Consider the following 13747-nt stretch of genomic DNA (forward strand, 5'->3'; position numbering starts at 1 on the left):
CACCGCGCCCCGGCCCGCGCCATGGGGCTCTGGCTGCCGCCGCCCCCGGCACCGCCGGGCTAGGGCGATGCGGGCGCCTCCGGCGCGTGGCCCCTGTGGGCACCATGGGCCCCCTGCTCCGCCGCCTGCTGTTTGCGGCGCTCCTGCAGCTGGCCCCCGCCCAGGTATGTGGGGCCCGCCTGCCCGCCCGCCCGCCGTGCCCTCTCTCAAGGTTGGCGGAAGTGGGGAGGCGCGAAGCGGCCTCGGCCGAAGGTATTCGCGGGGACCGCCGATGGGGGCATCACGGGCTGGGGCATCCTCCAGGGAGTTGTCCCTCCCCACTGGCCTACGGTCCCAGCCCTGGGGCCACTCCCCTGCCCCACCCCATCCCTTGGGCGCAGCCAGGGGCGGAGCCTCCTCAGTGCCTGCAGGACCTGGTTGCGGGCCCACTGTGACCCCTTCTGACCTGCGGCCTCCAGAACAAACCTGGTCCCCAGGCTTGGAGATTGGACTCCTCTGGCAGAGCGCGCCTGATGGGTCGAGGCCGGGGGCAGGTCCCAGGTGGCCAGGAGAGGACAGGTAAAGCTAGAGTGGACCCAGGAACAGAGCAACCTGGAAAATGTCAGGAAGGAGTTGAAGCCTCCTGACTGCAAGAGCAGAGCCCTGGGGACACTGTGGCCCTAACTAGAATGCAACTTGGGTCCAGGTCTCTTCTCTCCTACAGGCCTCCATCTCCCAGCCTGATGCCCCTGGCCACCAGAAGAAAGGTAATAGTAACAACAATAACTTCACACTAGCCATCATCTTGTGTAATCACAACTGCTCTGTAAGATGCAGACTCTTATTTTGTCCATTTCACAGAAGCGGAAATTGAGGAAGTGGGGTTCCTGGGTTCTGGATGAACAGGTTGGGAGGGCAGAAGTGGAGGCTAGTGGAAAGTGGCTGTGACATGGGAACTAGGGAAAACAGCTGCTGGGTGCAGGAGTAGGGAAGCCAGGGAGCAGCTGCAGGAAACCCAGTGGGGACTTAACCCTGATGCATCTGTCCCCAGTGGTGTCATGGATAGATGTGTATGCTCGTGCCACCTGCCAGCCACGGGAGGTGGTTGTGCCCCTAACTCTGGAGCTCATGGGCACTGTGGCCAAACAACTAGTACCCAGCTGTGTGACTGTGCAGCGCTGTGGTGGCTGCTGCCCTGACGATGGCCTGGAGTGTGTGCCTACTGGGCAGCACCAAGTCCGAATGCAGGTATTGGGGCACGTGGAGTGTGTGTGGCTGGGGGTGGATGCTGGTGCTCTGTGGGCTGACGGGGTGGCATCCAGAGCCCTGGCAGGTGGGCAGGCTGTTCTCCCTCCAGCCCATCGAGTGTCCTCTTCTCTTCCTCTCTCTGTCATTGTCTCTCTCTCTCTCCCTGTTCTCCCAAACACAGATCCTCATGATCCGGTATCCAAGCAGTCAGCTGGGGGAAATGTCCCTGGAAGAACACAGCCAGTGTGAATGCAGGTGCCAGCCAGGCCCCACTTCTGAGCTTGCAGAGACCAGGATTGGGGGGTGCTGGGCATGGTGGTGCACCACAATGGGGACCAGGTTTCCAAGAGTGGAGCTGGGGTAGGCCTGGGATCGGGGCAAGAGAGTAGGGGCTTGGCTTTCCTGATCGCCCTCCTCCTCGTTTCTGTTGGTCTCTCTTTCAGACCAAAAAAAAAAGAGAGTGCTGTGAAGCCAGACAGGTGAGTCTCTTGGGCTCCTGTTGAGGTGGGTTTGGAACCCAGGCCCAGTGCCCAGGATGTAATGTGTGTGTGAGATGGGGGCTGTATAAGTGTGTCAGGAAACTGTGTTCCCCTCTCTTCTTTTTCCTCCCACTTGTGTGCCACACTCCCCTTTTCCTCTGCTCCCCAGTCTGTGTGCTCTGACCCAACCCCAGCTCCCTCCAGGGAAGACTCTTCCTTCCAGCCCCAAACGTGTTCCTTCTCCTCCTAGGGCTGACACTCCCCACCACCATCCCCAGCCCCGCTCTGTTCCTGGCTGGGACTCTGCCCCCGGAGCACCCTCCCAAGCTGACATCACCCATCCCACTCCAGCCCCAGGCCCCTCTGCCCATGCTGTACCCAGCGCCACCAGCGCCCTCACCCCAGGACCTGCCGCTGCCACTGCAGACGCCGTGGCTTCCTCCGTTGCCAAGGGCGGGGCTTAGAGCTCAACCCAGACACCTGCAGGTGAGGAATTATGGGGTGGCAGTTGTTTGGGAAGGCATCAAGACCCTGTCCTGGAGCAGGTCCAGGGTGAGCCTGCCAGTGGGATAAGAGCCAGGGAAGAGGAAGCTGTTGAATGTGTTGAACAAATATTTACCAGGCGTCTGCTGGCGCTGGGATCAGCATAAACAAGGCTCACATTCCAGTGCAGGAGTCTGACACAGGAACACATGATGCCAGGAAACGCTCTCAAGGCCTGTGGTAGGGGGCACTTTGCATCATCTTTGAGAGGTCAGAGATATCCGGGAGGCGGTGACATCTGCCTGAAGTAGAAATGAGAGAGACAGCTTTCCAGTTTGCAAACATCTGAACCTTCCCAGAAGCCCCTGTGGTAGACAATTGTTCCACCTTATTGGCCCTGAGAGGCAAGGGGACATAGTGTAACTTGTTCACTCTTGTCTTAGGGCTTCTTACCACCCATCCCTTCCACAGTGAGGCCATGAGTGGCATCATGTGGGCTAGGCCAGTTGGGACTCCTTAGGAATGTTAGGAAAGAATGTTAGGTTCACAGAAGGTAACAAGGGGGCGAGTCCAAAGGAGCAGATGCTGAGCTGTGAACAGAACCCCCTTCCTCTCCTCCTTAGGTGCCGGAAGCTGCGAAAGTGACACATTGCTTTTCAGACTCAGCGGGACCCCTTGCCTCATAGGCCACACCCCAGAGGGGGACTAAAGGGCAGCCTAGTGAGAACAGTCCAGTCCCCCAAGACCTCAGCCCAGGTGAAAGCTGCTCCAGGACCTACCTGGGCCTCTCAGAGGGATTTCTGGTCATCTCTTATCTCTGCAAGGCTGTTATCCAACATGGTGGGCAGAATTGGATGAGACTTGGGAGGCAGCAAGAGGGGCCATGTACCTGTGCAAGTGAGCATCTTACAACTGGTCTCTTCCTGCCCTTACTAAGAAGACCCTGATCCTCTGCAAATAATGGGAGTTGGGCTTTGGTATGAGAACTGTGACCCTAGATCCTGATAAAAGAGATGGAAGGAGCTGTCCCTGCCTTTGTCACTGTTGTCACTGCCCAGGCTGGCTGGTTCAAGCATCAATGTCTGTGTCACACTGCCTCCTAGATCTAGAGCTTCTTACTTTGTTCACTGTGCAGATGGAGTAAATGAGGCCCAAGGTCCCACAGTCAGAGCCCAAATCATGTATTCTTCACATTCATGTTACTGCCAGGAGCCCCTTAGAGCCAGTGAGCTTGAGGTGGGAACCAGATCTGGGTGTCACTGCCCCTCTCTGTCTGAGCATCAGCTTTCCACATGTGCATATGGAAGACAGATGATCACTGGTACGGGCCCTTGGGCTCCAGGAAAGTTTGAGTATGTTTTGACATAACAGAAATGAACACCCATCTTCCCGGCTGGGCAGCACTGTGTTTACTGCTTTTTGCTCCCTGCAGCTTAACTCTAAAGCCACGCACCTGCCTTGTCTCCACCTCACTCCCACCTCCCTGAATGGGAAGCACCAAAGGTCTATGGCTGGTGGGCTCAGTTGAGAGGCCCCCCTCGCCCCAACCTCACAGTCTTCTCTACTTTCACTTCCCTTTCACCTTGGGTGCCCCTCACCAGCCCGTTTAGGACTCTCCTGACCCTTATCTGCCCCAGTCCAAGCTCAGTGCCCAGCCTTCTGCCTGCAGACTCAGGAGCTGCCTGGAGCTGTGTGGGTGGTCCAAAGGCCAACTTGGGGTACAAATGGTTTGCCCTTTGAGGCAGGACATTCAGGGACAGCAGTTAATCCAGAGCAGCCACCCTCATGGTGTTAGACTTGAGGGTGTGATAGTGATCATGTTGGGCCCAAGTCAAAAGCGGGGTTAAACCAGAAGAGACAATTCCTGAGAGTGATTAATATTTTCATATCGTGATAGCCATGCTGTCAGTGAAAATGCTGTAGCCCAATTAGGGACAGATGAGGGTTAGGGACCTAGAGCTACCTTCTCCTGAGTCCACGTAGCCTCACTGAACAAGCACAATGCTTCATATGCACCTCCTTGTTTAGTCTGCAATTCTGAGGTCAGCTCTGTGACTATCTTTCTTTTTCACTTGATGAAATAGGCTGATTGACCTGAGGATTTGACCTCAAATCAGTTCTCTCCCTAACACTCAGCTTAGGTTTAATTGCCAAACAGCAGGCTCATTACTTCAACTGAGATGTTTGCTGGGTACTGGGCGCCTGGAAACAACAATCTGGTTGGGGACCGGGCCCAGCCATGCCATTAGTCTGACTCAGTGGTCAGCGCGTGACATATAGAAGCAAACCTGGATCTGGGAGAGAAAAGGGAAAACATTTGCTGAGGACCAGCGCCTGGCAATGTATACCATTGCGGCAATCCTACAGGGGCCCTGCAGGGTGGGTGTTATCAAGTCCACCGTTACAGGGACGCCAAACCCTGCTAGGCTAAGCAACTTTGCTCAAGGTCACAGAGCCAGTCAATGAGAGGCAAACTCTGAATTCAAACCCGGCCCACTCTGAAGCCCAGGCTCTCCACACCCATCAACTGGGAGCGGTGGATCCTGAGGAGATCCACCAGGGGCGTCGTGGGCGAGGCTGGGGGCGGCATAAAATGGCGTCTCAAGACCCCCTCGGGGAATTGCGGCCGCCTGACCTTAATTTCACTTCAACCGGAAGTGCCTGGGGCCCTTTCGGAAGTCACTTTCACCTAACCCCCTGGACTGCTGCTCTACCGGAAACGACGACAGTCACGTGGTGCTTAAGGGACGGGGCCAAGGAAGAAGCCCGCCCAGCGGGCGTGTGGCAGCGGGTTTCGCACGGCCCAATGAGGGCGGGCGGCGTGGCCCGGGCTGGTAGCGGCAATGACGCGCCTGCGCAGAGGCGGCGGCACGACTGGAGTTGATTCCGGGGGCGCGGCGAGGAGGTGAGCGGGGGCCACAGCCCGGGCTGGGGGGAGCCGGGGTGTAAGGGTAAGGGGGCAGGCTGGATCAGGCCGGGGCTCCGAGTGTCAAGGAGGGGTAGGCTACGAGGAAACTGGAGGTTGGTGTAGGAGCTGTCTGGGATGCCGCAGGGGGAGGGTTCTCACGCCGCACGGGGCGGAGCCCCGGGACTCAGGGCGGGACGTGGTACAGAGACCGGTGAGACCTCTGAGCTGGTACCTGCGGAAGGCGGGACTCTGGGTCTGGGGGCGGGGCTAGTACTAGTGGGGGGCGGGGCCTGGGCCTTGGAGGAGGAGCTGGGACTGGCGGGAGGCGGAGCCTCTGGTTTGGAGACCAAAGGGGACGAGGCCCAGGCCCTGGGGGCGGGGCCTCAGCCGGTGAGTGGCGTGAGTACAGTTCAGGAAAAGGGATCTAGTTCTGTCGAGGGAGGGTCTTCAGGACGGGGGGCGGAACTACGCCCTCTAAAGGGTGGGGCCAAGGATCCAAGCGCAGGGGTAGGCCCAGGTAATGGCCCAGGGCGTCCACGCGGGGGCGGTCTCCGTGGTGGCCGGGCCTGGGAACGTGGTAGGCCGAGAACTCCTCCAGGAGAGGTGGTGTGGGTGGAGCGAGCTCGACGGTCACCCGACACTGGGCCAATCTGGGTGCCCCGCAGACCCCCAAGGGCTCAGAGCTGGGGCGGCGCCCCGGGCGGAGGCACAGGGTCGGCCTGGGGGGTATCCCCAGAGGACCGGGGCTCCCCGGAGCCACCCAGCGGTGATGTGTGGGTTCCTCGAGGCCGGCCCCCTGCAGCGGCGGCAGAGGTGTGGGTGTGCTGGGCGGGGGGCAACTGGGTGTGGCGTGAGTGGTGTCGCCCGGTCCGGGCAACTGCTGTGCAGCCAGATAGGGTCTGGACTTTGCGTAAAGGGACGGGTGGGAATTGAAGAACGGAGCTGGGGACCGGGAGGGAAGGAAAGGTTGAGGGTGAACAAAGGGGCGGGGCCCTGGCTGCTGTGGCCTCCCCTGACCCCCTCCCCCCGCTGCTGGGGTCCTCGGGCAAGCCCCCTTCTCACTGGACTGGTAAGTGTGGCTGCGGATCCTGGGGAAGGGGGCGGTGACCTAGAACAAGGGGATCCCCAGGGGCAGGCAAGATACAATGGGGTGGAATACCTACTACCTGCAGGTATTCCATACCCTTCCTGCCCTTCCTACCGATTGGTAGGTCGGGGTCTGTTCCCGCAGAGACATGAGACTCAGCTGGGTCCTGACAGTACTGTCCATCTGCCTGAGTGCTCTGGCCACGGCTGCGGGGGCTGAGGGCAAACGGAAACTGCAGATCGGGGTCAAGAAGCGGGTAGAGCACTGTCCCATCAAATCGCGCAAGGGGGATGTCCTACACATGCACTACACGGTGGGTGAAGGAGGCAGAGCTTTTGGGTGTGGGTGGCGCTTTTAGGGACCAAAAAGGACTTGGGAGCCAGGTTCCTCAGCTAAGGTGGGTGACCTTGGGCAAATCCCTTCTCTGCCAGTTTCCATGGTTCTGCCCTGCTCTTCACTGTCTACTCCCCAGGTTGGCACCAACAGTTACAATGTACTGTGAACTGCCTAAGGCTCTGTCACCTAGGACTATGACTACCAATGCTGTAGGGGACAGCTTGATGAGGAGAGCACCTGGGGGGGGGCGTCTATCAGAGTGGATCCTCTACCTCACTGGCCTTCCTATGGTCCCACAGGGGAAGCTGGAAGATGGGACAGAATTTGACAGCAGCCTGCCCCAGAACCAGCCCTTTGTCTTCTCTCTGGGCACCGGCCAGGTCATCAAGGGCTGGGACCAGGGGCTGCTGGGGTGAGTCGGGGCCATGGCTGTCATCCAAGAGGTGAACCATGGGAGGCAAGCCCCAGGGATGGGGTGGGGGCAAGGAGCCTGGAGTGCTGCCATGTGCTGAATATGTGTTGTCCTGCAGGATGTGTGAGGGGGAAAAGCGGAAGCTGGTGATCCCATCAGAGCTGGGTAAGAGGTCCTTCCTGAGTGGATATAGGATTCAGGGTATTTGGGGAAGGGTGAAGAAGGCTGGTTCAGCCTCTACATTGGCCTGCTCCCACCCACTCATTACAGTTCATGCCTCTTCCAAGTTTAGCTGTGTCCAGCAGTGAGGACAGAGCAAGACCCTTGAGGCACTCAGCTCTGATGTCCATCTTGTGCCCTTTATCAGGCCTTTTGTAGCCCCCTCTCACCCATTACACCTTCTCCATTTCTGGCTATGTTACTGAGATGCAGAAGCCTGGTTTCAGCCTGGATGTCTGTAGAACCTCTCTTTGCCTGGCCACAGCTCACTCTATTTTTGTGCATCTTTGACAGGGTATGGAGAGCGGGGAGCTCCCCCAAAGATTCCAGGTAATATACCTTCCTGCCTCCTATCGCCCCTATCCCATCTCCCTATGGCCCTGGTTCTCATTCTGCCTCACTTCTCCACTGCAGGTGGTGCAACCCTAGTGTTCGAGGTGGAGCTGCTCAAAATCGAGCGACGTTCAGAACTGTAACCAAGCTGGGGAAGGCCAATGGGGAGGCCCCCATCAGGGACCAGATGTTTAAAACAAAAAGAACAAAACAAAACAAAAACACACAAAAAAAACACCTTAAAGCTCATGAAGTGAGCCTGTGTTTGTTATTGGGCCCTGACTTAGAAACCACAGTCCCAGCCTCCCCTCTTCCTCAGTATCCTGCACCCCTCTCCTTTTGTGGCTTTAGAGCCCTGGGATCTAGGCTCAGTAGCCTCAGGGTGAAGATGGCCAGGCCCTGGGTGGCATGATGGCCCTTGCCCAGAGGGAAAAAAGTGTTCTTGCCTGACAACAGCAACAGTGCTCCCCCCCAAGCTCCCCAGCCACTTCTAGCTCCTGGTCTGGGATCCAGCATTGGGCTATCACTATGGCTACGTGGCCCACAGGAAGGCCTACGGTCACCTGGGGAGAAACTGAGCTGGTAACAATTGTAGAACAGTGTGTCCCCCCTAAAAGAGACCAACCAAGCCTGTTAGCTGCACCAAAGGCATATCCTAGCTTTATTAAAGGGCCCGCGCCGCAGAGTCAATATAAAAACACAAAAAGTCCCATCAGTTTAATATAATAATAAAAAAACCCCAAAAATGGAAAACAGGGGGCAGGGAAGAGCCCCTAAGTGAGGGGCACGGGGAGCCCTGCTCATGGCACCAGGCCTGGCTGCAGGGCCCCTTGGTATTGCTGTTGCTACGAGGTCAGGGGGCAGCGATTGTCCTGTGGGAGCCACCATTCACCTGGGTTGAGGACCCTTACTTCTTCTGGGGTGTGCTCAGCTTCTGCATGCCCCGGATCTTGTCCAGCAGGCCAGAGATGAAGGCCTGGACAAGAGAAAGGACATTAGGAAGACAAAATTCCAAGATGACAGGAACCCAGGCTCCTCGTCCCCAACCCTCTGGGGAAACCACTTACCTCAGTGGGTTTGTAACAGTCAACCAGCAGCTCCTGGTGGGACAAAGGGGAAAAGTATAACTAAGTTCTCAGGAACAGGGGGCTGGAGTTCACCTATACCCACTTCAAAGAGACTGGGGCCACCCTGAGGCACAGGAATGCCATCCCTAGGCAAGTAGCATTGGCCCCATTTGCTAGGGGCCGAAGCTGAGGCTCAGTGTCAGAAAGCTGGCTGACTCAGAAAAGAAGGCCTGGTTCCAAAATCTCGCTTCCCCAATTGGCACTGTCTCCCTGCAGTCCTCTACTCCAGCTCCCCTGACCTGACCCTGCTAGCCCCCAGCTCCTCTCTCACCTTGACCCTGGCAGCCCGGGTTTCATCACTCTCCATGTCCAGGAGTTCGTCCACGTCAATCTCCAGCTCCGGAATCTCCTCTTCCTGGGTTGGGGGTAGGAGAGGAGGGAGAGACAAGGGCCTGAGTTGGGAGAGAGGGTATGAGAGGGGCTGGCTGGCTGAGGCCCCTGCCCTACTTCGGGACAAGCCAGCCCTCTTTGCCCAGTAGACAGCGGCAGCTGCTCCGAGGAAGAAAACAGATCAGGCCCGTGCCAAGGAAAACTGCCTGACTGGGGGGGAGCGCTTCCTGTCTGCCAGTTGGGCACCCTGGGTGCCAGACAGGGCCAGACAGCTAGGACTGGGGACCCTGGGCTGGGAACACTGCAGATGTGTCTCCCTAACTTCTGGATCCCCCATTTCAACTAGAGCAGGTGGGGCCAGCTGTCCCAGCTTATCACAGAGCTTTCCCCTCCCCCAAACACCTGTCATAGCTTCCCTGGAGTGAGAAGGAAGTAAAGGGTGAGGGGTCAGTGTGAAGGACCCAGGCCTGGTAAAGGGGAAACAAAGAGCACATGTTTTGCTGAGGGAGGGGTGCCTACCACCCCTCCTCCCAAGGAAGCACCTACTGTCTGGAGCCAACTGCATTCCAGGGCTGGGCTAGGGTAGGCAGCTCGGGGCAAGCCCACTCCTCCACCCTGCCCCCAGGGGCCTGAGTCACCATTTGAGCAAGGAAGGAGTCATGGGGTGGAGAATCGGAACCCAGAGAGCAAGCTAGCCTGTCCCCACGCCAAGATGGAGCTACAGGCTACCCATTAGAATAACCCAGACACTTTATGGTCTCCCCACCAACCAGGCTAACGTCTTGTAAGCAGTCTAGGCTAGCAGGCACTAAATAGACCTTCCACTGCCAGCCCAGGCCATCCCCATGCCACCTGCCCAACGCCCGGGCTACCCCAAACTAGGGTAGTGGCATGAGGGAGGCATCAGAGAAGACTGGAGTGACTTAAGTCAGACAAAAAAGAGCATACATTGGGGGCAGGAAGCAGGAGGGGAGCGCTTGGAAGCGGTGTGCCCATTGACTCAGGGTGACAGGCAGGCTCCAGGTGGGGTTCCCAGGAGGCCCGACTTGGGACCCACTTAAGGGTGTCGGCGCGGGGTGGGGGACACACCTGGCAGTCGTAGAGGCGAGTGAGCTGCTCCAGGATCCATTCTTCCAGGTTGAGGCGCTTCCGTAACTCCTTGCGGTCGTACTTGACCGTGACCTTCCCTTGGCGCCTCACTGGGCCGTCGTCGTCCGCGCTGCCCGGGCCCTCGCCTGCAGCACCAGGGGGGCTCTGAAAGTAGACGCGGGGCCCTGGCCCACCACCTCCCGGCCCGGGGGCCGGGGCCGCCAACGCCGCGCCCCCCGCGGGGCCGCTGTCCGCCATGGCGGCCGCCGGGGCCACGTGCGCGCGTCCGGCCCCTCCCTGCGCTGCCGCCTCCGGGACGCCCGCCGGGTGGCTGCGGGCCGTTGGCTCCGGTTAGCTGGTGGGCTCGACTCCGCACTGCTCCGCGGCGAGGGCGGCGGCGGGGGCGCCCGGGGGCAGCTGCAGCATGCGGAGCCCCCGGGCCTGGCTTGGCCGCGCCCCGCCCCCTCCCCGCCGATCCGCCCGCCCTTTGTCCCCCGCGGCCGCCGCCCGAGCCGCCGCCACTGAAGCCGCTTTCTCTGTCTGGCTGCTTCCCCCGCCCCCCGACCACACCCCCTTAAAGAGCCAGTCCCACTGCAGTCCCCTCACCCCTACCCCGCCCCCGGGCAGGGTCTAGGGGAGGGTCTACTCGTCGGGGGTTTGGGCCTGGCTGTCCGCCACCCCTATTAATTTTCCGGCTCCAAACTCATTTGTCCTAAGCGCCGGGTATCAGGATTTGTTGCTCCCATTGGAACCCTAGTATGCTGTCCTCATACTGGGGCAAAAACAGAGGCCGTCTGGAAAGGGAGGGGAGTGGGCACTGTGTGCCGGGCGGGTGTCCGGCGAGGAAGTACGGGAGACCCCGGCGTCAGGGTCCTCCAGCCCTTGTCCAGCGGGGCGAGGAGGCTGCTCGGCGCGGACCGACACGTGGACCCGGCTCCCAAGGGTGGAGGAGTGGAGAAGGCGGCGGGAGCTGCCCAGGGCCCCGGACGCCCTAGTCGGCGGGGTCCCGCCACCCCCACGCTGGAGGCCCGGGTTGGGGGTGAGAAGAACGGACCCGGCGGTCGGAAGGGCCAGACCCCGGCGGCCACCGCCCACCGGCGAAGATGGCGGCGGAGAACGGAATTAGGGGAAGTGTAGTTCCCGGTCCGGCCTCGCGTGGCAGTCCCAGCCCGCGGCGGAGCCCGGTTTCGGAAGCACAGAACTTGTTTGGGGCGCCCTCGTGGGGCCGGCCTTCCCAGGGCGCGGCCTCCGCACCCTGCGGCGTGTGCACCCCCGAGGAAACAGGTGTGAAGAGCTGGGCGTGGGGGAGCCGGTACTCATGACGATAAAGATGGTAACAGCTGACCCCTAGTACGCGGTCCTGGAGTCCGCTCCCCAGTGGGTCCCAGCGTGGGGGCACCTCACTCGCTCTTCCGCGGGCCCAGGCCCTCGGGCGCCGGCGCCTCGGGCCGCACGCGGGCCTCACCTGCCCGCCTCCCGTGAGCAGACCGGGCGTCCCCTTCCACCCCCACCCCCACCCCCGCCACACCCGTCTGACTTTCTGTATCTTTAAAGGGCCTCTCCCATTCATTTGTTCGTTGTCTGTCTCCCACTTGTAAACTGGGAGCTCCACGGGCCGAGGGACCTGCCGGACTCTAGGGTACCGCTGATGCTCGTGGGCGAGTGCGCGCGCTCAGCCTCAAACCCACTGCATCTGGCAAAGTACCTGATTCCTGCTGAGCTCCGCATCTATGTCAGACTCACAGTAGGTGCTGCACAACTATTGGTTGAACAAAAGGCTGAATGAAAGAATGGCTTCCTTTGTGCCTCCATTTCCTCATGAGGCTGTGGCAAAGATTAAACAGGAAAATGAACGGACTTTTCAATGACTGTGCCACAGAGGTTCATTAAGTCCCACAGATAGATAGAGATGCCTCTCAGCTTCTGAACCCAGGTCCCTGACACAGTCTCTACTCATCCCCCTACCTTCCCTTAGATATCACCCAACAAGTTTGTGCAGCTCCTCTGGGATGCTCCCACAGATGACAGGCTCACTCTCCACAGTTTCAAGCAGAATATCAGGGTCTGAAAGGTGGTAAGTGTTTCTGTGCCCGCCCCTCACAGGCACCCTCTCTCTGGATGCCTGAGAAGCCCTCTGCAGCAGGAGGGATTCAGAGAGAAGTTGAGACTGTCCCAGGGTCACACGGCTGATGCTGTAGCCAAGCTCAAACCCAAGACTTTAGGCTTACCTCGTAGTTGGGGAAAAGAGAAGGCAGAGGCTAAGAATGGGGGAAGATGCAGGGGGGTCAAGGTGGGCTTCTCTCAGAGGGGCAGGCTCGCCAAGCTCAGCCTGGGGTAGGTAGAGTGAGCTGATGCCTCCTCCCTCCCGCAGCCTTCCTTCTGGCCTTAGCTTCCCTTCAGCCTGGGGGGCCAGGGAAGGGCTGACCCTTGCTCTTATGGATTAGGCAGGACCCACCCTTTCCACTAGAAACCCCATTCCTGGCTTAGAGCCTGGCATCCGGGTCTGAACCTGGACTCTTGGGAGGAACAATTTAACCAAGCCCAAATTCCCCAACACACCCCATTTTCCCCCATCAGAGCCAGTCTGCTCTTTCTGAATGGGACCATTAGGGTGTTGGAGGTCCTCATGTTTAAGAAGGGGGATAGCCCTGGCCAGTGTGGTTCAGTTGGGAGTCATCCCATGCACCAAAAGGCCTCTGGTTCAATTCCCAGTCAGGGCACATGCCTGGGTTGCAGGCTCGATCCCCAGGAGGCGGCCAATTGATGTTTCTCTCTCCCTCTCCCTTCTTCTCTCTTTAAAATCAATAAAAAACATTTAAAAAAAAAAGAAGAAGGGGGATATACCATAGGGTGCTATGGGAGTGGAGCCTAGAGGCCATGAAGACCTGAGTACCAGCCCTAGCTCTGACCTCCAGATGCTGTGACCCAGAGCGCTGACCTTCCTGTCCCTCCCCCCTTCAGAGCTGATGTAAAGGCCTTCTGTCATGTCCAAATTTCATGGGGGTATCCCCTGTGGTTTCTCTGGGCAGGACCAGGAGAGCACTACTCCCAGATTCCTGGGGCCCACTCCCCTGTCCATCCTGTCTCTTCCCATGGCCACCCACCCTGAGAAGAGTTTGTCCAGATGGCCATGCTGTCTTGCAGGCTTCGCGGAGGCTGGGCTGCCTTGCACAGAACCTCAGAGGGCAAGAGCTGGGTTTACAACCTGGCTCTGCACAGTAGGGTTCGGGGCCATGGGCAAGCCACTTACCTTCCTTAGCCTCTTTAAGGCGTCTGTTTCTACTGACCTCCAGTGGTTGGGGGCCAAGAGCTCAGTGATCCGTGTGTGCCCACATCCCAGCCCTTGACTTCCTGCCTGAACCCCCCTGGGACTGGAGTGTGCCGCCATAGCTGCTCTTCACCCTTCCAGCCTCAGGCTGTCACCTCCTCAGCCCCACCCTTTCTGGGGTCCCAGCTCTCCACCAGAGTGCTCCATCAGAGTGTAGCTAAGGCTGCTTTCAGTGCCTCCTTGAAGCAGAGGCCCTGGGGAGGGTCCCGTGGGCCATGACCGCTCCCTTAATCGAGGGTAGAAGCAGGAAAGGCAGCCTTCCTTCCACCATTACTGCTTGCCAAAAAACCCTATTATCATTACCAAGACTGGAAGAAAGTGTCCGAAGAGGAAGGAGCCCTTTAATGGGGGCAGCCCTGGCCTCAGGAGACATGGGGAGGGGGGAGAGG

General features: G+C 59.1%; 4 protein-coding genes across 8 annotated transcripts; 3 read left to right on the top strand and 1 right to left on the bottom strand.

Moving 5' to 3' along the window:
- The first annotated feature begins 30 nt into the window (after positions 1-30).
- On the top strand, positions 31-3213 carry VEGFB (vascular endothelial growth factor B). Of its 4 annotated transcripts, none has more exons than XM_016216384.2 (7): positions 31-164; positions 704-746; positions 1031-1227; positions 1409-1482; positions 1671-1706; positions 1957-2192; positions 2790-3213. In XM_016216384.2, exons 1-6 carry the CDS (start codon positions 105-107, stop codon positions 2168-2170), a joined length of 624 nt encoding a protein of 207 aa, XP_016071870.1. In that variant the 5' UTR covers positions 31-104; the 3' UTR covers positions 2171-2192; positions 2790-3213. The 4 variants fall into 4 exon arrangements, with proteins under 4 accessions (XP_016071870.1, XP_016071869.1, XP_016071871.1 ...); XM_016216383.2 differs by having other exon boundaries at positions 32-164; positions 2813-3213; XM_016216386.2 differs by having other exon boundaries at positions 33-164; positions 2058-2192; positions 2813-3213.
- Positions 3214-5232: 2019 nt separating this feature from the next.
- On the top strand, positions 5233-6030 carry LOC148092104 (uncharacterized). Its single transcript, XM_087821953.1, has one exon. It carries the CDS (start codon positions 5233-5235, stop codon positions 6028-6030), a length of 798 nt encoding a protein of 265 aa, XP_087678079.1.
- On the top strand, positions 5892-7733 carry FKBP2 (FKBP prolyl isomerase 2). 2 transcript variants are annotated; one of them, XM_016216388.2, is made up of 6 exons: positions 5892-5910; positions 6309-6497; positions 6820-6932; positions 7051-7097; positions 7446-7481; positions 7566-7733. In XM_016216388.2, the coding sequence occupies exons 2-6, from the start codon at positions 6333-6335 to the stop codon at positions 7625-7627; spliced, it is 423 nt and encodes a 140-aa protein (XP_016071874.1). In that variant the 5' UTR covers positions 5892-5910; positions 6309-6332; the 3' UTR covers positions 7628-7733. The 2 variants fall into 2 exon arrangements, with proteins under 2 accessions (XP_016071874.1, XP_016071873.1); XM_016216387.2 differs by lacking the exon at positions 5892-5910 and adding an exon at positions 6039-6166.
- Positions 7734-8117: 384 nt separating this feature from the next.
- On the bottom strand, positions 8118-10303 carry PPP1R14B (protein phosphatase 1 regulatory inhibitor subunit 14B). Its single transcript, XM_016216331.2, has 4 exons — positions 10031-10303; positions 8883-8966; positions 8552-8584; positions 8118-8460 (listed from the first exon to the last, which is right to left on the bottom strand). The coding sequence occupies exons 1-4, from the start codon at positions 10286-10288 to the stop codon at positions 8392-8394; spliced, it is 444 nt and encodes a 147-aa protein (XP_016071817.2). The 5' UTR covers positions 10289-10303; the 3' UTR covers positions 8118-8391.
- Positions 10304-13747: the final 3444 nt, after the last annotated feature.

This window comes from Miniopterus natalensis, chromosome 11 (genome assembly GCF_054644295.1).
Source record: "Miniopterus natalensis isolate mMinNat1 chromosome 11, mMinNat1.hap1, whole genome shotgun sequence".
NCBI classification, from domain to species: Eukaryota; Metazoa; Chordata; class Mammalia; order Chiroptera; family Miniopteridae; genus Miniopterus; species Miniopterus natalensis.

Excerpts from the sequence above, each read along its gene's own strand:
- VEGFB (XM_016216384.2), top strand. The coding sequence starts at position 105 with ATGGGCCCCCTGCTCCGCCGCCTGCTGTTTGCGGCGCTCCTGCAGCTG. Across the intron at positions 165-703 it reads TGCAGCTGGCCCCCGCCCAG|GCCTCCATCTCCCAGCCTGA; the intron begins GTATGTGGGGCC and ends TCTCTCCTACAG. Across the intron at positions 1,228-1,408 it reads AGCACCAAGTCCGAATGCAG|ATCCTCATGATCCGGTATCC; the intron begins GTATTGGGGCAC and ends TCCCAAACACAG.
- LOC148092104 (XM_087821953.1), top strand. The coding sequence starts at position 5,233 with ATGCCGCAGGGGGAGGGTTCTCACGCCGCACGGGGCGGAGCCCCGGGA.
- FKBP2 (XM_016216388.2), top strand. The coding sequence starts at position 6,333 with ATGAGACTCAGCTGGGTCCTGACAGTACTGTCCATCTGCCTGAGTGCT. Across the intron at positions 6,498-6,819 it reads TCCTACACATGCACTACACG|GGGAAGCTGGAAGATGGGAC; the intron begins GTGGGTGAAGGA and ends ATGGTCCCACAG. Across the intron at positions 7,098-7,445 it reads GGTGATCCCATCAGAGCTGG|GGTATGGAGAGCGGGGAGCT; the intron begins GTAAGAGGTCCT and ends CATCTTTGACAG.
- PPP1R14B (XM_016216331.2), bottom strand. The coding sequence starts at position 10,288 with ATGGCGGACAGCGGCCCCGCGGGGGGCGCGGCGTTGGCGGCCCCGGCC. Across the intron at positions 8,585-8,882 it reads CCCGGGCTGCCAGGGTCAAG|GAGCTGCTGGTTGACTGTTA; the intron begins GTGAGAGAGGAG and ends TTGTCCCACCAG. Across the intron at positions 8,461-8,551 it reads ACTGTTACAAACCCACTGAG|GCCTTCATCTCTGGCCTGCT; the intron begins GTAAGTGGTTTC and ends TCTCTTGTCCAG.